Here is a 25,341-nt window from a genome sequence, read left to right on the forward strand (position 1 = left end):
AGAATTTCGCTTGAGAAGTGAAGCAAACAAATGTAAAACCTAGATTAAGAGTAAAACCAGTAAGAATATAAATTGCTGCAGTTAGTTTCGTGAGGTGATGCCTTTAAACTAGCAAATACTTCCTCAATTCTTCACGTTTCTGAGTGCAGCTCCATCAGAATGATCTCCCTCAATGGCAACCGATAATAGAATTCTTTGTGAAAACTAAATGATATCAGAATGGATATTCCACAACGATTGAAAAAAAAAATTTAAAAAAAAGAAAACTCGGACTTCTAAGAGATATGTACATAAATCTCTTCCAGTTACACTTTCTTCGATTCTTTCTATCACACTATATCAATGTGACAGTACACATTTCTAGAACAAAATCCTGCTTTTCATTTTAAAAAAATAAAATAAAAACAAAAAAGCATATCTATACAAGGTGTACGTACTAGGTGTACTCATAAAGCAGGTGACGTCATCACTTCTCCATGATATTTCCGTTCTAAGCGGTTGTGTACTGACCAGCAGTTCTACATTAAAAGAGGCTTTTGGAACATTCACAGTGACTAGAAAAATGAATTGCATTAAATTTATACATTTAAAGTTCATTCGAGTAATTAAATCCCGCTATACAATAGTTATTCCGCTCTCATTTTCCAAAATTCCCTCAATTTTTGTTAAGGTCTACATCACGCACACATTTGCACAGGTTCCCCAGATGTTCAAAAGTTGAATACAATGGATAACCAATTAAAACTACCGCAAATTCAGATCGGTGAAGCAGCGCGAAGTTAGAAGAGCCAAAAAATGCAAAATTATCCCTGCAAATCAGTCAAATCGTGTTCGTAACATAGCCACTCTATTATTTACTTACTTAGATACTTAGATGGGCTGTCCTCACTGGAAGTGCAGCCGTCAGGATATCTTCCACTCGTTTCATTCCCTCGCTCTGTCAAGAACAGTCAAGATGCTCTCAAGTTTCGTGAGTGACGTTGACAAGGTCCTTCATTCGTGTCCAGATGAGCTCTCAGCCGGTCCACCCGTGTAGCGAACACCTCACCCCATCTCGTTGGCGGTCTCCCTTGAGGGCGTTCAGCATCTCTAGGGATCCACTCTAGCGTTCTTTTAGCCCATATAGAGTCGATTCTCCTCATAATGTGACCGGCTTCTAGATTGGATGCCGGGGCCGACAAATGTTTTCATCTGAAGGAAAGTGAAAATACAAGTGGGATGTGTAAGAATATAAAATGAAGGAGAAAGATGACTTAGACAGAGCAACAATGTGTAAATCCATTTCATTATTTGTGACTAATTCTTAATATGGGGCGGGTGTAGTGTAGCGGTTAGAGGTTCCGCTTACTGCACAATCGGTCGGAGGTTCGAATTCCCCCAGTGCTCACGAAGCGTTTCATCCCTCCGGGGTCGATAAATTAGTACCAGACTTGTCTGGGAGGATATAAACACTAACGTGACACATCGGCTAGCCACTGCAAGTCATTGTATAGGCCAGATACACGTTCGTAAACCTCAAACGATTCTGAATTGAAGTGAACGTGGGGGCGCATCCCAAGCGGATTGATTAACGCCAGAAACTTTATCCTTTTACTTTTAATTCTAAATATTTTTCTCAGAGTCCACCGCTTTATCTCTATCTCCTAAAAAAAAGTATGTGTGAAGTGGTAGTGAATAGATTATCCTTTTTCATCATTCAATTTAATTTTAATTAATGGATGCTTTTTATTCTTCTCACTCTTATCAATTTTAGTGTAGTAATGAAGGCGTGACTACTTAAAGGCATCACCCCACGAGTCTGGAGTGGTCTGGATGGGTAAATTCCGTGCTATTACTGGATTATACACTTACTTAGATACTTACTTACTTAGATACTTAGATGGACTGCCTTCACTGGAAGTGCGGGCCCCAGCATCTCTTCCACTCGCTCCCTCGCCATTGTCATCCAAAATGCTCTCAAGTTTCGTGGGTGACGTTGACGAGGCCATTGAGCCGTGTCCAACTGAGCTCTCACCTGGTCCATCGTGTAGAGAACACGTACCCCATTCGTTGGCGTTCCTCTCGAGGGCGTTTAGCATTCTTGGGATCCCTCTGGCGTTCTATTAGTCCATCTATCGTCGTTCTCCTCATAATGTGACCGGCCCATCTATGATTTGCTTTCGATATATATTCCGCTGGATCGCGAAGACGGGATATTCCTCTTAAATTGGAGCTGCGAAGACCGGCTAGGTGTTGTGTGCGCCGGTTAAACTTCAGAAGACATCTCTCAAGGGCTCTGTGGGTAGTAAGTAGTTTCCTAGACGTGGCGGCAGTGTCTGCCCACGTCTCCGGTGCGTAACAGAGCGCTGGAAGAACTGTCGAGTCGAACAGATGGGCACGAAGATCTTAGACCGTCAGTTGGTCCGTAGCTTCCTTGACGGGTGCGAATGCTGCTCATGCTGCTCTCATTCATCTATTCATTTCTTTTTTCATGTCGTTTTCCATATTCATAGCACGTATGACGAAGCTTCCACGATTTGGGTGCCTTCAAGTTGTACTCCTCCGTTCTCGCAGTAGGCGTTCTTCATGAACTATGTCCTCTTTCTGTTTATTCGTACTCCTATTTTCTTCCCTGCTTCGTTCAGTTCGTTGAGCATCGTTTCTGCTTCATTAGTACTGCTCGAAAAGAGAACGATGTCGCTCGCAAAACGAAGGTTCGAGAGAAATCTTTCATCAACACGTATGCCCCTTTATTCCAAGGAAAGTGATTTTATTATCCATTGCAGTGCAGCCGTGAACAGCTTCGGCGATATAGTATCGCCTTGTCGCACCCCCTTTCCAATTCCAATGGGTATGGTGAAGGGGCGGTGGAAAAGCCCGGCAAACCTCTATGAACCCTCTATTGGTGAATACTTTGTATAACACGCTCAGCAAGCATATCGGACGGTGTTTCCGAAGGTCTCTCGGTCACCTTTTTTATGAATAAGAACGGTTCGCAAGGTCTTCCACTGATCTAGGGTCCTTTCTTTCTGAAGGTAGGATGTCATGTGCGCTGCTAAGATTACATGAAGTGGATGGCCACCAGCCCGAAAAAAGTCTGCTGATATATAATCAGGTCTGGAGGCTGTGCCAGGTTTCACACTCTTGATAGCGGCTCGTACTTCCGAAGGGAGAAACCGTGATGGAGCTTCACCAGTGAGGATGATCGGGCTTCACACAGGAGTTAATCGATGGAAAAGCTTCGAGTAGAACCTCTCCGTAATGATTTCTATCTCACGCCGAGAAGAGGAACGAGTCCCGCTTTCGCTTTCGCTCAGCAAGGCTGCTAACTGAATATTATATTCGCGGAGAACCCTGCGGCACTTCTTTAAACTCGTTCTTCTTTGTGCTGCTTCCAGAATCTTCTTCTGCATGTATTTCGAGAGACGCTTTTCTGCAGCTAGTGTTTGCTACTAACCCCTAAATGTGCGATGCATTTGGATCAAGCCTCAAAGTCTTCTTCTTTCCAACAACTCCTTGGTGGTCTTCGAAATCCGAGTTTGTCGTGCGCGGCTTCGAGGCATGCTCAACACAGGCTCGTAATCCTCTGAGCAGCATCTCGTAGTCCTCGTTTAGTTCCTGCTCAATGTGCCAGTCACCTTGGGACAAGGAATCCTAGAAAACGCAATCGTCTTAGATAACTTCTTTTCTCCTTCATTGCCGATAGCAGATGTTCTTTTCCATCGGGTGGCTAAGTCGTTTTTTCGCACGAAGGAGACGGTGATCAGAACCAATACAAAAGGTGGCACTACTGAGATGTCAAGTAGACACCACCTTCGGTTGGTGAGTATGTGGTCGTTCTCCGCACGAGTCGCGCCATTGGGCGATTCCCGTGTCCACCGATAATAATCTTTCTTTATGAGAAGAGAGTTCCCATGAAAGAGGCGAGCGACGGACAACAGCCCAGCGAGACGATTGCCATTTTCATTCTTGTCCCCTAGTTTAAATCTTCCAATCCTGTATTCCTCTTCTGTGGCCTTTCCTAGTTTTGCGTTGAAGTCTCCGACAACAAATTTGTAGAAGGACTTCTCGTTGCGGATCACTTCCTCCAGCTCCTCATAAAACGCGTCCAATTCGGATTCATCAGCTGTTGATGTTGGTGAGTAGCAGTTGATGATACTGATGGGTTTTTGGCGCAGAGGGCGAGGAATGGCCAGAAGAGGTGACAGGATCTCGTGAGAATCGACAAGACGACAGATGGGTGCACAGCAAAACCAGCACCGCCTACGTTTCGCTTTCTCGGACGGAACTTTCTCTCCACGAATGACGAGTGTACCGTCATTCTTCAGTCGTACACCTCTCCTTCCGCCATTGTTCTCCTGCAGAGCAATCACGTGAAATTTGATACGCTCTGCAGCTTAGAGAAGAGCATGCAGGTCAGCGTCTGTGGACACTGTTCTCGCGTTGTAAGTACACACTCTGAGACAGTCTCCATGGCGGGCCGTGTGTGTGTCGCCTTGGTCCATCAATCAGTGACATCCTGAGCAACCTGAGATTTGATCGCCTCTCACCGGTCGCCATAGCGTTCAACGTCTGAGATGTCAAGGCCCAGTGTGCGGGGCACTGAGGCAGTGAATATGCTGGAGTGGCAAAAACAAATCAAGCGGCCCTGCCACGGCGAACTTAGCTTTGACCACAGGCCGTCGCCCAACCTATATGGATCAGGGAGCCAGCCACCTTGAGGCATTTTGCCACTCTATTAATCACATGTATGACAAATTAGCTGAGCAGCACTTTTGAAACTATCACATAAAGTCTTTATGAACTTTAAAGTAAATTTTTTATTGTTTAAAAAAATCCGCCACATTCTCTTCATTCGAGCACCCAGCGTACCATAAGTACGACCGTAAATATTACGAATCTTTCACCTTTTTCATCTCCAAAACATTCACCTATGATGGTCCAATTTTCTCCATATATTTCCTTTTCAAAGGTCTAAATTCAAAGGACAAAAGAGCTTCAGCCACCCAAGAAATGCTAAAAGATTTTATGGTCTAGACAGTACATGGGAAGCATTGATACACTCACTTCTGTTTAACACCGTTGAGAATTGAACCATGACATCTGTTACGTGGATACGCATAAAACACCTCAAAATACAAATTTTCAATCTGATTATGAGACGATCCCCATAAATTATTGAGATTATTGAGATTATTCGCAGGTGCCTGTTTCACTGCCAGTATAACATCTGCGAGGTTCAGTACATTCCACATTCTCTCTTTCTTTCTTGCACGACTTGGTCAGACACTTCAAAGAAACAATTAGCTGCAAAATCGTGAATTCAAGTGAAGACAAACAGGTTGACGACAAAGTCTTCTTGACTTCAGGTGTCCGATATGACCGACCTAAATTGGTACGTTGAATTGGTGAACTTTATTTGGCACCTCCCAAGCAACATCTTCTAAGAATGACGCCGCTCCAGTGGAGCAACGGCACCGGACGCAACATCAAAAGTAGGACACCACTTCCTTAAGGATTGTCCACCGTTAGTTTGCTCGTTTCGCAAGAAGGGATACTATCTTCAAAGACAAGCCCCGGATGGGACGTTCCCACTCCGCAGAAGTCTCCGCCACTCTCGACTTTGTCAAAACCGGAAGTTAGCACCACTTTTGCTATGAGACTTGGGTGCAGCCAAAGAACAGTCCTCATCGCTTCCAGAATCTCAGCTACAGAAAAGTGCTGACTCGATGTGTCCTTCATACCTTTACGGATGCACGCGGTACTGGTTACTGAAAATGAGGGTTAGATACTCTAAGACTTTCCAATTCACATCGTGCCGGGCGCAAAGGTGCTTCTAACGAACTCGAAAACATCTACAAGATTATACTGGCCATGGATGGTTGCACTCTAAAAGAGGCCGGGTCAGTGATAAGAGAACGTAAGATATATCAAACTAGAAGATAAGGCAAGATGAAGACCAGAACCGTACAAAATAAGACGGAATATACAAGAAAAATTACATCTGAATTCTCAAATACATGTGCAGCACATGAAAATGAAAAACCAGTAACAATATTCCAATTCATCTGGAGCGATCTGGTAATATTGGTAGTGTTTCTAACAACTAAAAAAAACTATTTCTTATTGTACCCAACGCTTTTACACCAATATTGCACTACAGTACGCAATTGAAATGAGTAATTATCATTTCGCAACTGCATAGTGTAGATAGATGACTACAAGATCATTAGGCCTCAACCGTGAAGATTTTTCAGCTTTGCGGACAAAGTAAAAAATGATGAGCGTTACTAACATCTAAAACCACTGAAAAAAAGATATTCCGAAATTTACTGTTTATCCAAAGAAGACTTACTCAAAGTTCGAGACTTCCAATAGGTCACGCAGCAGAATAAGCTCACTATTCTCACCATATACAGATCCCTTTAAGCAACGGTGCAGCGTTAATTATCCGCACATCAGTAAAAAGTGGGAGAAACAAAGATGATGTAGGATGATAACATAAAGGATGATCTTGGGGTTACTGAAGATGACGAAGCGCTGACAAAGTGAGAACGACACTACTGAAAGCTCATTTAGATAGTTGATCATATGACGAAGACTGACTATACGAGAGGATCTATAGTATAGTCAGTCGCTAGTGTAAATCCGGCTCACAAGCGGGATTGATATAAACAGTACCATTTATGCATCTAATTTCCGCTTTTTCAATGGAATTGGGACGCATCAACAAATAACGCCCATCCACAACTGAAAAAGTTAGGCCGTCGAGAATAGCCTCTTCTGAGGGAAACGGAGCACTCATTCGCATAAATAAAAAGAAGATTGTCCCTCTCGATTCCAACCACTTCTAAAAAAGGAACTAATGTTTACCCATCAACTCATAATTTCAGCAGCAACAACAAAAAATAGGGAAAACCACGAACCAGTAGGAGTGTTCGCAAGGAGTTTGTGGACAGCTGTACCATGGGAAGAAAACTGAGTTCGAATCCTGAGAACAGATCAGCGCATACAACGACTATTTCCAGCTGTAATTGATTCTCTTCAGGTAGTAAGAAACCTACCCAGATGAGAGACCTTGAACACACTGCTTGTTAGGCGCAGTACCTCAGCTAAGGCATTCTTGAATTTCACTACTTTCCGACTATCATGTAGCTCTCACAGAGCACTGTTAGCTCGAGGCGTACACGCTCACCTCTTGTAAAATTAAGCTTTTTGCCAGAGTCTGAGAAGCGTGAACATCGACTGCAAAGGCGATCAGTACCAATTTCCGAGCGTGAGACAGTCTCAGAAAGTCCAGAAACTGCTCCTGCTGACATGAAATTTTGCAGAACGTTAAGTGACACTCATCTATTTTTACTCGTGACTGTGTAACAGCCGCGGAAAGTCTTCTCAGTAGTTTCGAGGAGACGTGGACCTAAAACGGCAAGTTTTTTTGCTTCTGGATTGCGATTTTGCTTACAATTTCTCCTGAAATGAAACAAGAACGTAGGAAATTTGTCATGTTTCTTCATCATCATTCAATTCCTTTCAACTAAAAATTAGATTAATGAAATAATTAGGTCCCAACCAATTTGACTTTGAAGTCTACAAATAAATATTAAAGTAAATAACGTTACCCACAATAAATTCTGGTCCCAGTTCTCTGCATGGTGGGCACCCCATAGGATTAGCTTAACCGGGGAAACCGCTACGCTCTTGAGAAAAACTATGCAACAAGAGAAATATAACCGCAGTTGAGGGAGAAACGAATTAATGAACAGACAGTGCACGACAAAGTACAACAAAATTCATAAAGCTTGTGGGAGAGAAAAAAGTAATTTATTTTATAAATTCCTAACTACAACTCAGGGAAAACCGAGAGGCAGCATAAAATAAACAGGCAAAGTGAAAGTATTAGTAGTAGTCTATCGAAATTATGCGGTCAATGCTGACCTTATTAGAAATCCTAACTGTTAAAAACTGCTTGTATAGTAATAAATACTTTTCCGCCTCAATTCAGACAATTTCTCTCTTTATCCATGGTTCTTCGCAGCAGTTTGCCCGATCAGGCTCCGCCCCAGACACGAGTACCAAGCGAACAGCTACACGCCAATAAATTCTTGAAATCACAAAGGTCAAGTTAAATGCAGCATATCACGAAACTGAGGATTCAAACCAGGAGGAGAATATAGAGTTCGGAGTATAAATTACGAAGCTGAGCGTGGTCTAGCCCCTGATCGTCCTAAATAAGAACGAAGTAGAAAAAGCGTTCGCTTCTGCGAGGTACGCGAAAATACCGATGAGGTCCCCCCCGCAACCTAGTCAACTGTAACCAAAGAATAGGTTGCGGAGGGGACCAATGTGTGTACGAAGGTACGTGTTCTAACGTATCTCGTGAGAAAAAACGTCTTTTTCAGACCGTTTTTCAGGACAAATAGAGGGAGTTGATGTGAGCACGCTTATACTTGCAATCTTTGCCTCAAACTCCATATTTCCCTTGAGGTTTCCACACTTCGTCAACTTCGTGATACGCTCCCTTTAACTATCAATATCATGCGCCAAATTCATCTCATGCACTGAAAATTTGTTTTCTAATACTAGTTTTCAATATTTTCAATATTCTCAAGATGGGGTTCCCATAGTCGGTTCAAAATGACATAAAGGACGGTGCAGTTACGTAAACGGCTGTGCTCGAAGCGCCGCAGCGGAGACAGCGGTTGAAATCGAGGTGGGGCTAAAGCGAACTAACGACGGTTGGTGCTATCAAGAGCTCCACCACGGTTGCGCTCCACGCGCTGCTTCAGGTGCAGCCGCTTACGCAACTGGACCGTGCTCCATGTCGTTCTCACCCGACTATAACTCCAACTTACAAAGTTCAATGCTAAACAAGGAATTGATCGTGTGGGAGCGTGACGCAGAATTTCCTCCACAGATTCACAACTGTGAATAGGCAAATCCATCAAACACTTGGTTACGCGACTTGGCTAAAACAACTTCAAATGATAACCAGTAAGAGAGAAACAACAGAAGATTACCTTGCCAGCAATAATCATTTTCATCTTAAGTCGGTGAAGAGATAATGCATTCTTCACTATTAATGCATTCATAGCACGGCACACGAGACGAAATGTCAACAACTCTTTTGATGGCAGCTAAAATAAACTCAAATACCAAAGCTGTAAATGGAATGAAGGTCAAAGAAAGAAAATTTCATTGCAATGCACTCCATTATCCGGGTAGATCTACCTAATCTGGAACGACAGTGAAAAGTTTGCTTTTTTACAAACATTTCACAAGATCAAAATGTCGCTCGTGAGAACATACTTCGAGCGTCAAAATCAGCACAGAACACAAAATCTAACAAATGGAAACCTAAATGTCTTATTTGTTCATAAAATTCTGCTCCTGTGAGTGCAAAGAGCGACTGCCAGAGTATACTGAAGCCAATAATGCTCCAGAACCTTCTAATTTCTAGATTTTTGAGATGTTGTTAGCATTCTTAAAAGCAACGTCGCAATATCTTCAAGAATACCCCCAAAGGTTGCTTCCATGATGTTATGAAGGATGATATATTGGCGCAAAAAGAAATCAAATCATAAGTTCAATGTCTTTCAGGCATTTTGTACACATTCCAGAAACCCAAAAATTATCTGAAGATGAAATGGAATGAAATTTTACGGCGAATGCTCTCGATGTTGAGAGCTCTATCATTCTATAAGGTTGCTACTCAAAGTTCCTAAAAATACAACTATCAAGTTGACTGGCAGCAGTTGGGCAAGTCTCATAAACTCTGAGAAGAACGGTCTAGAATGTTTCTTCTAGCTATGTAATAGCATAAGTGGAGTTAGGAACATTCTTGTGAAGAGGGTGTGACGTCTTGTGTCTGTATCTTCCTCAAAAGACTAGTAGCAATTCACAGCGCAGTCGAACAGTTGACCACGCGGGAGCAGTGGTGGTCGAATTTGCATGCACTGTATCTATATTGAGAGGGTGTCGCAAAGTTAAAACTAGCTTTGGGTAGTTCAGGATGAAAACTCACCACGTTTTTAGCGCGATCAATGGTTCGAAATCACCCAAGATTAGCCAGGATATTCATTCTTCAATTTGTGAGTGGGGATAGAGACACTGAACTGACTTATCTGTAACGTGAGTGTGTAGTTATGTAACTTTGTGTATTTCTATTATGTATGTATTATTATGTATTTCTATTATGTACTACCGTATTCTTTTCTTCTGTCGCGTTTTCCAACATCTTTGCTTTCAGAAACGATCCACACACACACACATCGACTTGCCTGGATAATAGCTAGGTGTTTGTAAGAATTGGTGTAAGAATAGCTTTGTTAAATTTTTCCAACGACACTTTCACATAGTACAGTGTGAAAAATCAATCTGTGGAACTCTTTAAATTATGAAATTATTCTTTCAGTTTGAAAGCTGCAAACGACCGCACCCGTAAGAAACGTCTGAAGGACAAGCACAGCGATGTCTTAATAACTGTTGTTTTTCAAAACCCTGAATTTGTGGTATTGTTCGAATGTTTCCACAACTTGTCAACATTTTGATTACCTGTGTGAAGCAAATATGTTAACAACTGCAATTGCACTACAAAGACATTTAATAACCTTGGCGGTTGTTTAAAGGCATCACCTCACGAATCTGGGGTGTTACGGGACTCAGGCCAGTAATGCCTATGTAGTCGTGTCAAAAATACATGAATCACGAGTGTAGTTGCGGTGCATTTGCGTGCGCGCTCGAAACGGCGCGGCAGAAGCTGCGATTGGAACCGAAGTGGGACCGTCGTACACTGCAGGATGGGTGGTGCAAGCAAGGGTTTCACCACACTCATAGCCTCTACGCTCCACTGAAGCGCCTTGAGAGAAGCCGTGTACGCAAATGTCTACGCGCTTCTTGTCGTTTTTAACCTACTATACGGGGTCGTAGATTGTGGGGAACAGGGTGATCCTCTCTATCCCTACCTGTATCAACGTAAACGGACGACCGGAAAGCTGTACCTTACGATGACGTCTGTTGCAGTGTGCAACGTTTGCGCCCCGCCTTCGATTCGTCGAAAACCCATTCGAACAAATCGCAGGCGGGGCGGGGCGCAATCTTTGCGCATTGCAACAGAGGCCGTTGTAAGAAAGAGCTTTCCGGTCTTCCGTTTACATTGATACAGGGAGAGATGAAGAGAATCACCCTCCTCCCCACAATCTACGACCCAGTATAGGCATTACCCACCTGAAACCCGTACCACCCCAGATTCGTGGGGTGATGCCTTAAGCGATATTTGTTTTGGTCCTATGGAATGGGCCGCAGCCTACGATTTACGAATTGGCCCTGATAAATGTAAGGGGTCTTCGCGAGACCCTCAACAGGGTAAAGAGACAACTAACTATACGTGGACGAGTTCTCTTATTCGGGTTCATGCCGAAAAATGACGGCAGGTGCAGAAGAGATATTCAGCAAAGATGCGATAAGCACGACTTCGTGGGAATGAAGCTGAAAAGATGGATGCTTGGCTACTTTTGGTCAATAGTGTGCCATAGTGAACCGCTTTACTCAGGAGTGGATATGGTGTACCGGCGGATGACACGAGGAAGACACCAACATCTTGCCCTAAAGCTGTCGAAGAAAACTCTTCCTAAAAGAAAAAGTCTTCGCTTTCTTGGCCATATTATAAGGAGACCACTAGATCACCTAGTCCAAGTTGCCTTGAGGATGATACCAGACCTAAGTTAGGGAAGGCCATCTGGACACGAAAGAAAGTTCTGGACGGAAATTGTGAAGGAGGATCTGAAGAAACTTGTCATCGGTAGGCATTTAGGCGAGACATAACGTTTCGCAGAATAACGAACAGTGACAGATGGACAGACTCTGTGCGAGCTCCAGCGGAAGATCGAAAAAGATGGACTCAAACGTGTTCGAGAACGACTCATCTCGACGAAGATGAGGATAAGCCGCGTTAGGCGGTAAAATCCGCCTGCCGTTTAAGTCAATTAGGTTCATTCACCTTTACTTTTCAATGAATTTGAAAGCAGACTACCTCGAAGATTTTTTCAACAAACCTTGCAGTACTCCGTTGCGTAATATGACAGCTTTCAAGTATAATTTTCGGCAAACTAAACTGCCGATCATTTGTTTGCCTGTCTGTCTCTTTTTTTTTTGAGAGAGAGAGAACAGGATCGTTCCAGCTTCGCAAACAATGACTTTATTCTACTGAAATAATGAAACAGAAAAACTACAGGTTCTGCAGGAACATAGATTAGGGGTCAAGAGAGGCGCGCAAGCAAAAAGTTGGCACAGCAAGTTTGTCGCCACGCTTGGATGCGACTCTTCGCGCGTCCTCCACTTGATCCACAAGAGAACAGCTTTGCGGAAACAATTTCCGAAAAAAAAATTGAAGATTCACTTCATTTCCAACTACGGTGCAGCATTCAACGCCTAAAACTTAGCCCAATATGCACCTGCAATGGTTCAGTACTTTTATACAGCTGTTGTACTCTTGTCGTCATTTTTTTCACAGATTTGGTGGCGAAAGTAGCGGGTGGTAAAGTGTTTCCATTTGTAGAGGTAACATTATTCCACAATTCACAATTATACACACATTTAAAGCCGAAGAAAACTGCGCGTGAAAAACACGCCACCCTGTAGAAACACCGCCCTAATCTGTCCAGTTACTGGCGTAGCATGACCTGAAGTCTGGTGCATGTGAGTAATCGGCTGCCCTCGAAATGTGGTCATGGAAAAGGTTGAGTTCCTTTGAAGGCAAAGTATAATAGAATTGACGTAGTTGGGAAACTCTATATAGAGTTCCAAGCGTAAATTATGAGTATGAGCGTGGCCTCCGAAGTTCAACAGGTCTCCTCACCAGCCTGTTCAAGCGAAACTAATGATTAGGTTGCTAAAGGGACTGGAGCGTGCCCATGGGTGGTGCGTCCTAATCGTACCTCGTAGGAACCAAAGCCGTTTCCCACAGCCTTTTTCAGGACGATGAGGAGGAATTCGTTAGGGCACGCGCATGCTAGTAACGTTCACCTCAAACTTAATTTTCCCACAGGTTCCCAACTATATTAGTTTCGGGATACGCGGTCTTTAATGCAGAGATGAGTAAAGATTCTTTTGAGTCTATTATGATTCAACATTTTTGACGAAAAAAAATTCTATTTTGACAAAAAAAAAGTAAGAGCTTCTTCAGTGTAGAAAAGCAACATTTGAAATCATGGTAACGAAATGACTCACATAACATAAGACTTCCAGCTGCATTTCAAGTGATAGGAGAGAAAATGGGAATAACTTGGAACAACCATCCTCCACATGTTGGTCCTCTTCTTGTGACCCTGTGTTGAATATTACGTAAAAACTGGATTAAAACCAATAGATCTACCGATCATATCAATAAGCAAGCGAAAGCAGTAAATTACTGTAATATCAAGAGGCGACATATAGGCGGTGTCGTTGTGTTTTGGGAGCCACGCTCGAAGTGGTGCAGTATATCTACTGGTTGTGATCGAAATGAGACCTTCATCTTCCTCTGCAGTCCGGTTGCAGCAAACGAGGCTTCCGGCGAACAAGGTTTCACTATCGCATCACTAGCTCCTCGAGTCACCACTCACTTCGAGCGCAGCAACTGGCTTGAGGTCGTTTTGAATGGACTGCAGAGATGGATGAGGGTCCCGCCTCGATCCCATCCACTAGCTCCACTGCGCCACTTCGAGCATAGTCACTTTCTGACCCCATTATATCTCTTCTTAGCAGACACTCCTTCTTTTTGTCCTGTCCCAGTAAAAGACGGATAGCGCTCAATCGGATGAACGCACTACATTTAATACTTCACATACTTGCTGAAAGCAAAACAACTGCACTTGACCGCACCTCTCTCTTTCTTTGTTACACCCCACTCCTCCGTTTGTTTCCGCTTCTTTAGTGGGCCGGACATTACTATTACAACGTCTGAAAAAAGCTTATTAACTCAACCAAATACCTATGCACAACTACAAGCACTGGGTCTACAGCGTATCCTCGAATTAAAACCTCCAGCAACGAACTTATGAAGGGAGTTCAAGCGAAGTACCACTTCTTTCACCGTTTCAATCAAATGTCTCTGATTTGGTTCCAATCGCTGCTAAAGTTAGAGAGTGAAAGGCAAAAGGATAAAGAGCACGCCGTTGATCAATCCTTATGAGGGTCTGGCTACGAGTGCGATCCTTATGAGGGTCTCAACTCAGACACTCAGACTTCGGAGGCGAGATGTGCTTGCCGATGTCCCATGATGAGGGCAAGGTATGACGGCGAGTAACATTCCTAATAACAACTGAGATGTCTTATTTACCATAAAAATTCTAGTGCAGAGTACAATTCAAAGTTGGAAGAAAACACCCAAATTGATGAACGCAAAGTGGTCGCTCATGACTTGTCTGAATCACGTATGTCACCTGCCACTCTGCGTACCATCTACTCGCATTCTTCGACGAATTTGTATTCGAAGATCACTGCGTATCCAATGGACGGACGGATGTAGCGCAGTAGGTAAGATGTTTGGCTGTAACTGCACGATAGATGTGTCGGAATCGCCCAATGTGATAAGTCTTTAATCCCTCCGAGTCCGATAAATTGACGATAAATTGATGCCAGTCTTGCTACCAGGATAAAGACACTGTCTTGCCACATCAGCTCCCCATCACAAGTCACTGTAAGGCTACGCACGCGCGCGTTCACGAACCACAAACGGTTCTCGAAGGCGCAACTGCATTCACATCAGCATCTAAGAATTGACCAACCTTATGTTCTTTATGCAATTAACGAGTTCCCTCAGATGGACTTCATGACGATCTTTTGCGGCTAACATAGCGACTGAACTGGTAGAAGAGGGAATGTGAATCTACGAACGACAACTAGGAGGCGGCGGAGGTAAGAGAAAATATTACAAGAACGGACCGAGGATTACCAATGAAGACAAACTATCTAATCCATGCACTCAATATCAATCAGTTTACACTACTCATAAATAGTTTACAGTACTCATGAAGCCCTGTTATGAAGATACAAATGCAGAAAAATCCTTCATACTGTCTCACAGATGCTGATGTCCTTTGTTCCTTAAATTAATCACTGTACTAACTTCATTGCAGTTGAATCATCGTCCATAAGGACAAATAATACATCTTCAACAGATGCAGCGTCTGTCGTACACCCCGTTTCTACCAAGACGACTTTCGATGTGCGATAATGTTCACTTAATTTTGCACTTGTTCTCAACAATAATGCACATGTTTCAATAATGGTGTGCAGTTCGGTAAAAGTTACGCATACAAAGAAATTTTCCTAGCGATGGAATGTGTTAAAATAGATCCGGTAAGGATAGGGGGAAGGCAAGCCAAGTCCAAGAGTAAGTAAGTAGTATTGTTCTCAACACAACACAGTCATTTCCTCGTCCAAAGAACACCCGACTCAAAGACTCTATGGTTGGTGCGAATAACCAGCGTGAATCTGACGGTACAAATATTCAGCAACAAGCAGTGTGGTCCAGCTCAGCGATAACTGACTCAGAATTACGTTCACTTGGATTTCTAGTCCGACATACGGTAACCGCCCGTAATAAATTATTCAAACCTCACTGTCAGCACCCTTCCAACAGATGCCACATTAATAAGACCAGAAGTCTCACAATTACACTCAATTTTCTTGTACAGGAGGCTTGTTATAAAATAGTTGTGGATATTTGTGAACAGCACGAGAAGCGCTGACACCGATAATAAAGACGAAGTGATTAAAGTACTCTACAGAATTAGAGAGCTCTAAACTGTGCAGGCCTCGCACATAACAATCGGAACAAACAAAGAGAACAGTAACTAATCAGAGTTCCGAACGAAATAAAATGTCTACAGAGAAGTCTAGAAATCGTTTTAGCCCCAACAGTTGAAGTGAATAATCATCATATTCATGAAACAAATCTAAACCTACGTATTTTTCTACAAACATGTCACAATGAATCCCCAACTTCTGCGCTAATCGAAATACGCACGGCGACTGTACGAATATAAGGATGAACGGTACTGTCAATACATTTTATTGTTACTTCACATCCATCTAACAGGTAAATGGATAATGACGGTATGAATTATACAACAATGACTATACAGGACTATAAAACAAACGAAAAGAAATGAAACGAAACATTGTACAGCTCGGTAACACAATGTTAGAAGAGTTCATTGTGAATGTAGCCCATTTCGATGCACCGAGCATCTCATTAGATTAGGCATTTAGAGCGCATGATGTAGGAATTTCGTAAGTTTTTTTGAAAGATCTTAAGATTGTACCACCTACCTCGCCGTATCTTTTGAGGTGACTAGTGCATCGGTATGATCTACTCCTGCGTTAAAAGCAAAAAGAGGAAACCTTCAAAGTAGAGAAGTAAACTACTGTAGCCTCACTGAAACGCTTGTATATGAGTCCAAACGTCGTAAGTGGAAGTCACAGCGCCAATTTAAGGAGTGTCTGCGTGTATGCACTACAAAAAAAATTATGACAAATCCCTCTATGTTACTGGTTTGCATACAAGTGAGACCATTGTGCTGGCGAAGGAGAGATGACCTAGATTAAAATGAAGGTGAAGAAATGGACAAATGAAAATGACTTGTCTCAGTAAAATATTGCATACCCGCTCAAGACGTGGACGCCCACGCTGTTTTTTGATATTCGGGTGTCGTGTTCTCATAATCCTTCTCAATACTATAGTACTTCTGGTAGTTCCTCTCTAGGAAGCTTATCAAATGTTGAGTACACTTGATGATGTCCTAAATATGAATGTTTAACATAGGTTAGCATTACAAAAGTTACGAAAACTGTGCCACGTAAATGATGGTTTCCTCCAAACCACACAAAGTGCTTGTAGATAGCAGATACAAGAACAACCCAGATCGAGCCCAAATCTGATCTACGAAAATAGGAGAGGTGCTCATCTCAGTCGATCTCATCTGGATAGGTACTTCTCCATGTGACGAATTGCAGCGGAAACTGTAGCCTTAGAAAGCTTTGCAAAACAAATGCGTGGACTTCAAACGTGGAACTCTATCTAGTGTCATTACTAATTCTCTTACCAACGTTATAGACATTATCTGATTATGCCAAACACAAATCGACACAATAAGGCATTCTTTCGCTTTCCAGCTACATTTTGAACACATAACACAGAGTGACACATGCCGCTATGACGTTCTTTAGAATTGTAGACTCTGATTCTTTTCACGTGACCAAGTTACTCGTGAATGAGCCGCGGTGTCACACTCTATTCAGATATCTTGTTGGACTAAGGGCCGTAACACTCAACCTATAATCACTGCTAAGGACGTAAGACCTACTTGGTGAAAACCAAAATAATTTTTTTTCGAAAAACTAACTAACTCTCCCCACCCTTGTTTTCTGATATGAAGTTAGAATTCCTTTGCATCTGCTTCGTTTCCCCGCTTTCAGTCGCATCCTCCCACAGTCGGTAGGATCTTACCTGGGAAAGTGAAATCGCCGCTAGCGAGAGTTAGTCAACTTTTCGAAAAAAATTGATTTTGGTTTTCACTAAGTGGTTCTTACGTCCTTACCAGTGATTATGGCTGCATGTAAAGAGGGCTCTGGCGGATTTTCGAGCATGCGCATGATCGAAATCGCAGATCAGATCGCATGCCTCGGCTGATAATTAGCGACGATGCGTATCTTAGAGAGATCCACCTTCGTTGTTACCTAAACAACCGAGTCTGCTTACCTACCCGCTACGTCAACAGCTATATATGTAATTTACGAGCTACTAGATTGTTTTGGAGAATCAGACACATCCACTGGAATTTTGTGATGTGAGATGATCTCAAATTTGTAACCGTACCAGAAGCAAGAGAAATCCTCACGTGAAACATGAGAGGAAGATGCATATAATAGCTCTAAATTACTTATATGAAAATTTTTGTCAAAACGGAACATTCCAGCTTTCAAAAGTAAAGGGAATGCAGATTACCGTTATCCCCCTAAGCTTTTCTGTTGCCTAATTTGTTTCCTAAAACAGAGACCTTCTGTATCCCTGACCTCTTGGAGGAAAAAGAGCACATTTGATAAGATTTCTAGACTTCCTGATGGTGAGATCGGTGAGATCTAAATACAACTCGCTCCTGTTTTCTTATTAGAACACCACACAAAATGACATGTACTTTTAACTACATTGTTCTTTAATTTATTCGAAAGTTTCAACAAATCACACCATTCTTCTTCACATATATCCTTATAACTGCGTAGTTCTTTGCGTCTCTATTGCCAGAAGAGCAACTATGACACCTCTCTGCGTCTCTATGAAACGACTCGAGGGTGACCTCGTTGAGGTATGCTCGCGTATCTCCACGGCATATCCACCGGACACGTAATGTCTCGGAGGCATTTGTGAAGAATCCGCCGGAACCCTCTTTACCGTTCCCCAAACGACAACGTCAACAATGCATCTAATCTTTTAAGAAAAGGTGAAAACGAAAACCTACCCGGAACACAGTATCGTTCCAGGGGACGTCTCGTAGTAGGCTCGCTAATCGAACAATCAATCGAAGTAAATGTGGAAGTCCATATAGCTTTGAGGGAACCAGTGCACTACCATTATCTTCTGTGTGAATATTCGTTACCAACCAAAGCACAGAAGAATAGCTATGGAAAGAAAAATTCTTATAGTGATCTTGAATGATAACCTGGCGATGCATTCGCTTTTCGTTTCCGTGAGACAGTGTCACTGGACCCAACCGCCTTTTCAAGTTCGGCAGCATACTGTGGACGTTCGAATTTGTACAGAAGTTGGAACCTGAAAATAAGAAAAACAAATCCTAGTCTTCTCCATTCTGAACGCCAAGAAGTTGCAGTCGTTAGGTCTAAGAAGATGTCCAGGTTGGCTTTGAAACTGATGTACGGAATTCTCCAAATACCATTTTAAAAAAGCGATTGAGACAAGATCCTCTAAATTCATGCAGTCTTCTGGCCTCTGGCATCCATGACTTAGATTATTTAGAATCATTACTTCTGCTAAATTTGAATGAGCGATGACGTGGCAGCAACATTGGTCAACGAAAAGCAGTACTATTGGATTCAGCAATCAACTATACAAGTTACTGGAATACTCAAAATAACTCATTAAAGAAATCAGGAATAACAACTGCTGGGTTACAGCTATATTTGAATGAGTCTTCAAAAATTCATAAACACTTTCCAGTCCGATATTGAGGTTATCGTAAATTTTATTACCCCTATGTAAGATGTACCTATGGAAGAGTGCGAAGAATTTATCGAATCTTGAAACACATATTTTTTGAGTAACGGAATAGCCAAATACTGAACTAATAAAGGGGTTTACTACGAACGCTGTCATCACTTCTGGAATAAAAAACGAACAAAACTCGTGATTAGATTTGCTAGAGGAATATTTGTTTGTTTTGATGAGTGAAAAAGAGCCTCAGGGAATAACTCCACCAATATTGCTAATTTCGAATTTAATACTTGAGCTTTATACAATGTGGTTATATATTAGTTGTTTGGAATTTGATTTAACACTTGCTGTCAGGAGATTTCACCTTACTAAAGATATGCAGTGCTTTATGTGATAGTCGACGCAAAAAAAGATGTGGTGGTGAGTTATCTTCAGTGTTGAATAGTTAGCCTGTGGAGAAACATCTCCTTTTCGCTAAAAAATGGGAGCGGCTTTGCCTTTCGTCTACTGCCATCATCAAGGAGAACAAAATTGCTTTTTCCTCACCATCTTTCTCTTCACGCTCTCAAGATTTCTAAGTAACCTATCACACAGTCTTAGTCAATCTTTGTCTCAGCTCAAAAGGAACGAGTATTCGAGTGAAAATGACGAAAAAAAAAGCCGACTACTCACCCTAGAACTCCATTGAAGAAATCTCGTAATCCTATAGCACTACTTCCTAGTCCAGCAGGGGAGTCAGCTATAGAACTGTCTTCTCCTTCCTTGGGTAAAAATCCAATTTCTGCGCAATACTGCAATACAAGGAAATACACGTACAAGAACTTTGTAGAAAAAAGAAAAACAGGGAAAGAAACAAGAAGTAAAAATAGCGGAATTCTAAGATGAAACAAGTACATATTAACCTACAACTAATTAACCTACGAACAAAAAAGACTTTGATGATTACGCTAAAAGGTGGAAGTTTTAAAGGAAGCATCCCCCGAATATGACGTAGTGAGTGAAACCGCTGGAAAAGCTAGAGGGTTGTAGGTTGCGGGATTAGACGTGGTTCAGCTCATCTCTATCTAATCGTTGTAAAAAAAAAACGGCGTGAAAGAGTCCGTTTTTCACGACGATTCCAACGCGTTGCAGTCGCAACGCACCACCCTTGTACACGCGCCGTACCCAGTTGCGCAAAGCCAATGAAATCTCATCGACTTCCTATCCAAGTGAAACCAGTGAATAGGTTCCTGTGGGGACCAGAACGTATGCGTAGAGGATCGTTCTAACGTTTCTCGTAGGAACTAAATCAGTTCCCTGAAGGAAAAGTAGGAACTAAGCAGTAGGACGATTAGGGAGAGGTGAGAGGAAGCACATCTGATCCCACAATACACAACCACAGCTTTCACAGCAAAGGCAGAGTTCAAGAACTTATGCATTCATTTCAAAACAATGAATTTGTGCTAGACTTTAGAAGGTAGCTTGATGCTTATCCTTTGACTGTTTAACAAGCTTTTACTAAGATGCTAAAGTCCGTTTGAGAAAAGATTTCCTCGCGATACCAGCATGTACAAACAATCAATAAGATCAGCTGCGATATCGCATTGACCGCATTGTGGCTGATTGGATAATATTCTGTTAATGAGCGTTTGTAACCATATAAGTTTTCGGGAAGTGAAGGTATCCAACAGTCTAGATTCTAAACCAACATCATCGATTATCGAATCGACTGTGTGACGAGCAGGTAGACGAGAGACCATGCGCTGACGGGTCATAATATCACTGTCGTCAACAAGAATTTGTAGGAGGCATCCTGGCATGTCGTTAAGTTTCTGAAATAAACGAATACCATTTGTGAAATCATTTCAGAAGAGTTGTGGAGCGAACCCCTTAACCACAGAATGTAGGAGCGATTCTTGGGAAAGAGGAAGAAGATTTTCGTGACGGTTGAAAACTTACATCTAGTTCTTGAAGTAAAGCTGGGTCTCGCTCACGAATTGACAACACATTTTCGACCTCATTTGTGGTTGTAGTTGACGTAGCTGCGGGCGCATCCGATCCAGCCTCAGCTCTTTTCTTTGCGATCTTGGCTGAGGGGAAAGAAGAACATTTCTCCGAGGAACATGGAATGATTTAGCAACACTAGAGGATACTACTAGCCAGAGAAAGTTCAAAAACGTAGAATTATAACATGATTCTGAATCGTAATGTTAACAAACCCCACCTTAGATGTAAATCCTCATCTAAAATATGCGAGCAAAATGCGTCTTTTTTAGTTCAATAATCTCAGACTGGACGGATGTTTACTAGAAATCTCCGGAAGCAAGGACTTCGCTCTCAGAAATTTGAATTTTATCTCATCATTTCAGGTAATGTTATCTGTTTTGCCTCAACCGCCAACATTTAACATCTACTCAGTAGAAGACAGAGTAATATTCAAAGCGTGGTCTGAGTTTTAAAATGATCCAAGATAACTCTGTCAACTCTGCCCTCAAAAAATACATTGTATTAATGGCTGCAAAGAATGGCAATATTAGTGAAGAAGTAATCATACCACGTAATGGAGTGGACACAGAAGCTGATCGAGCGACACTGTTTGGAGTAGATGCACGGCTACCTGCGTCACTTCTTCGAGTCTAGAGCGATGTATTCGTTAACCAAATTTTTAAATTTTCTCGGGTTTCTAACTCAGTTATGAGAGCAGACGAAAGAGATATGAACAAAAGGACAATCTTCATATAAAGTATGTAATTTCTAGAGCTTCTTTTTACATCGGAGAAGGAATAAAGCACTTCTTCTTCGTTGGGATCCTTTGTCTTCCTCTTCTTATTCTTTGACGAAGACGCATCCTGGATCTCCTTCTGAAATGAGGCACCATAGTTTACGTCGTCAAAACAAAGTGTCATGTTCACGGATATGGACATTCAGTAACTAGGATGTTTCCCGTTTGCAAACTTTACTTCAACAAAGTCGTCGGTAGCAAGTTCTGAAAGGAAAACCGCAGCGTGTCTCTGGGAACGTACGCACATTCTTTGTTTGACTTATACTATCTTCATTCAAACTCTGCCCCAATCGAAAATGCATTAGTGCCGCTTAGCCAAAGATTGGTACCTGCCGTTTCATTTTCCTTTGTATATAGTAGCACTAAGGCTGAGATTCAAAAAAGTAGTCATAAAAAAATAAAAGCAACTGAATAAAATGAGAGATTTGTGGACATTTTCGTCCGTGAATACGCACATATTAATATTTTTCTAGTGAACTACATTATCTTTGCAACGTGCCGTTGCATGTTTCTCTTTAATCTGGATAGATGAATGGCAGCAGTGAGCGCCGTTCATCTATCCAGATTAAGGAGAAACAAGAATATTTCTTCAACTTCTCTGTAGCTTCTTCTTTCATCGTAGCCATTCTCTTGTGGTAAATGGGATGGTTGGTCATAGCAATATAGAGGATCAGCATAGTGAACAGGAAGTGCAGCGTTAGCCGGTCTAAGCTATTGATGAGAAGTGATTACGGGAAGCAGGAACCGTTCACGGTGGATGCATGCATAGGTATCTCCAGATGAATAAATCAAAATCGACGACTTGTCTACACAGTATCTTGTCCCTGATTAAAGCAGTAGTTCCTGATGTGAAAATGTAATTACTCCTGACCGAAAAATGTTCGATGAAGTTGCGTTTCCTCGTATGAAGAAAAAAGAAGTCCAGAATAAATGTTCAGTACATTCCGAATGTACTCCTTGTAAACCAGAATTAAACAATGCTAACTTTTCTTTTTCTTTTTCAGTCCGACACTTCGCAGGAGAGAACCAAACGTCTAGGTTGAGAAATACAACCATATCTTCATCCAATACAAAGTCAACAAGCTCCAAAACTGCGCTAGACACTAGACATTCTGCTACTGACTACACTTCTACCCATTTTCAATGCTAGTTCCTGTGCGACAGATCTCGCCTTTTTCCTCTCGATCCTCACTCGTAAATCCTTGAGCACTTGATTCTTGTCGTGTGAAGCACTCCAGCTCTAATTCGTAGACTATTTCAGCACATTGGTTTTGCTGCCAACTTCAAGATAAGCAGATTGTTGCAATGCAAAGAAAAACATCTGTATGCGATATCTCCTTACCTACTTTAAGGTCTTTGAATGAAATACTGTACATGCAGCTGTTGTTACTTATTTTAAAGACTCTGTCTGGCGTTACACTTCCGATGAAATTTAAAAAATAATGCCATTTAAGAGATGGAACATGCTGCAGTCTTCCACAGCACTACAAATGATTGACTGAGTTGAAATTAGACCAACAAATTTAAATTCTTTATTATTAAAAGGTGTACGTTTGTTTTGCTAACTATTACTTCAGATTAATGTTGATGATGTTACCGTCACAATACGTACTTTCATCCTCTAACTTGTTTTATTCATCTCACTGAGTAATCCTCACTCAATTTTTTTCTTTTCACAGGGAAAAAAGAAAAAAAGGTCAGAAAAGAAGAACGAAGAGGTAGAATTGAAAAATAAATATAACTGTTACATTGAAAAATTTGTTCTCTCACCTTGCACCTCGCCACATTCTCTTCTGTGAAAGGCAAGAACATTTCTGCCGTCTCGCTTAACGTAATCCTTTCATCGTATCTCTTGTGCCAACCCTAAAGCTCTTTGTAGACAACACCAACAAATACACACGCACACATGATTCCACAAGAAAACTTAGCAAAATTATAAGGTTCCTGTACTCAGAAGTTCTCAGGTACCTGATAATGAACAATGTACACAGTCTCTCCATCTTCCTCAGCAATCTCGGTGATTTTTGCTTCGTAGTAATACTGACCATGCTTGCAAAGCACCTTCTCGTTCAATTCGTACTTCTTCGTATCTTTTTTCGGCCCCATCTGAAGACATATTTGATCTGATATATTGGGGTCCCTAATACAGAGGATTATATGCGATCATCAACAATTTCCAGACTGAAAGTGAACAACAACGCAGTACGGCTCCTGAGAAAGAGGAATGGAAACAAACAGTGAAATGCGCTCGAAACCCACGCGACCCCAGCTGATCGGCGGTTAACTCGGACGAGATGGGTGGGACCAACAGACGACATGACCCATGTCGTACCCCTCGATCAGTGACTGACTACTCGGGAACGGAGGAGTTGAGGTTTGTTGGGCTGGAAGTGTTAACGTCATTTCTGTTACGAAGACTGATTTGTAAATCCTTAGGAGCATCATAGGTGGAAAGTGAGCCATCTCAAGATCTAGTCAAAAATCTTACCTTTCTTCCTTTCTCTTTGATTATATCTGCACAATTTTTGTCTTTTTGTGAATTGGTTCTGGTTTACCCTGAGTGTCTTTCTCTTCATTCTTCCGTCTCTATTTTCTGCTCAACTAAGCTATCCAAGGACAAAATCATTCGTCGAATCCCTCAGAAGAGACAGCTCAGAGAAACACACGGCGCAACTGTTAAACTATAAGGACGTTTGTTACTGAGTGTCGAAAAGATGAATAAACGAACGAATGTCAGTCGTTCTTACAGGATATCGAAGAATCCTTAGTGGATATTCGAAAGTGACAAGTGGGTAGGGAAGGTTTGAATGTCCCTGAATGGGCCCCCAAGAAACCTCTTTTTCGATCTAATTCTTGAATGCGTGTGTAAATTTGCACGAAACGTAGAACTGCATTCCAACGACGATCTGAAATAACGTATCAAGGCATCCAATTTTCATGAGTAAAAGCTGGACTATTTTTAAAAAGAAAATTCAAACACTGTCGAGAGACGAAATAGATGATAACATTTGCTCAATGACATATAAAGACAGATAAACAAGAGCGAACATTAACAACCAACTAGAAACATAAGTATTGGTCCAATACATTGTAAAATGTCCATAACATGACTTGGACTTCATCAACTTTTCGATACCTGTTGACACCACTTTCTCCCAAACTGCTTTTACTTGAGCGGGCCTTTAGTTAGTACTTATGCCGCTACCCATTTCACTTGACGTTCACAATAACGTGTTATACTCACTAGTCTTACTCGTAGATGCGATGGTCGGAGCCGGTGCTCTGACCCCTTTCACTTCTGGGCATTTGCCGAATGACCCCCTTCACTTGAGCTGCACCCCATGAGCTAAACTCCCTTCACCTGAGGAGGGTCCGGCTTCTACCTATCGCACCT

General features: G+C 42.0%; 4 protein-coding genes across 8 annotated transcripts; all 4 read right to left on the reverse strand.

Annotated features, from left to right (window-relative positions):
- Positions 1-950: 950 nt before the first annotated feature.
- Positions 951-2,078, reverse strand: RB195_015238 (uncharacterized protein; the record flags this gene model as incomplete). Its single annotated transcript, XM_064205851.1, has 2 exons — positions 951-1,156; positions 1,868-2,078. 2 exons carry the CDS (start codon positions 2,076-2,078, stop codon positions 951-953), a joined length of 417 nt encoding a protein of 138 aa, XP_064061732.1.
- Positions 2,079-3,438: 1,360 nt separating this feature from the next.
- Positions 3,439-5,101, reverse strand: RB195_015239 (uncharacterized protein; the record flags this gene model as incomplete). Of its 2 annotated transcripts, XM_064205853.1 has the most annotated exons (3): positions 3,439-3,633; positions 3,750-4,369; positions 4,437-4,497. In XM_064205853.1, 3 exons carry the CDS (start codon positions 4,495-4,497, stop codon positions 3,439-3,441), a joined length of 876 nt encoding a protein of 291 aa, XP_064061733.1. The 2 variants fall into 2 exon arrangements, with proteins under 2 accessions (XP_064061733.1, XP_064061734.1); XM_064205852.1 differs by lacking the exon at positions 4,437-4,497 and adding an exon at positions 5,047-5,101 and having other exon boundaries at positions 3,591-4,369.
- Positions 4,911-13,900, reverse strand: RB195_015240 (uncharacterized protein; the record flags this gene model as incomplete). 2 transcript variants are annotated; one of them, XM_064205855.1, is made up of 9 exons in its annotated part: positions 4,911-4,995; positions 5,047-5,209; positions 6,661-6,829; positions 6,906-7,007; positions 7,175-7,396; positions 8,832-8,945; positions 8,997-9,113; positions 13,204-13,301; positions 13,837-13,900. In XM_064205855.1, 9 exons carry the CDS (start codon positions 13,898-13,900, stop codon positions 4,911-4,913), a joined length of 1,134 nt encoding a protein of 377 aa, XP_064061735.1. The 2 variants fall into 2 exon arrangements, with proteins under 2 accessions (XP_064061735.1, XP_064061736.1); XM_064205854.1 differs by lacking the exons at positions 4,911-4,995; positions 5,047-5,209 and having other exon boundaries at positions 6,617-6,829.
- Positions 13,901-16,437: 2,537 nt separating this feature from the next.
- On the reverse strand, positions 16,438-24,523 carry RB195_015241 (uncharacterized protein; the record flags this gene model as incomplete). 3 transcript variants are annotated; one of them, XM_064205858.1, is made up of 15 exons in its annotated part: positions 16,438-16,474; positions 16,532-16,557; positions 16,625-16,695; positions 16,748-16,760; positions 18,477-18,595; positions 18,678-18,787; positions 19,859-19,977; positions 20,875-20,997; positions 21,125-21,255; positions 21,720-21,801; positions 21,958-22,026; positions 23,718-23,810; positions 23,916-24,053; positions 24,261-24,331; positions 24,436-24,523. In XM_064205858.1, 15 exons carry the CDS (start codon positions 24,521-24,523, stop codon positions 16,438-16,440), a joined length of 1,290 nt encoding a protein of 429 aa, XP_064061737.1. The 3 variants fall into 3 exon arrangements, with proteins under 3 accessions (XP_064061737.1, XP_064061738.1, XP_064061739.1); XM_064205857.1 differs by having other exon boundaries at positions 21,937-22,026; XM_064205856.1 differs by lacking the exons at positions 16,438-16,474; positions 16,532-16,557; positions 16,625-16,695 and adding an exon at positions 18,315-18,403 and having other exon boundaries at positions 16,733-16,760; positions 23,916-24,087; positions 24,280-24,331.
- Positions 24,524-25,341: the final 818 nt, after the last annotated feature.

The sequence above is a fragment of the Necator americanus genome, chromosome V (assembly GCF_031761385.1).
Source record: "Necator americanus strain Aroian chromosome V, whole genome shotgun sequence".
NCBI classification, from domain to species: Eukaryota; Metazoa; Nematoda; class Chromadorea; order Rhabditida; family Ancylostomatidae; genus Necator; species Necator americanus.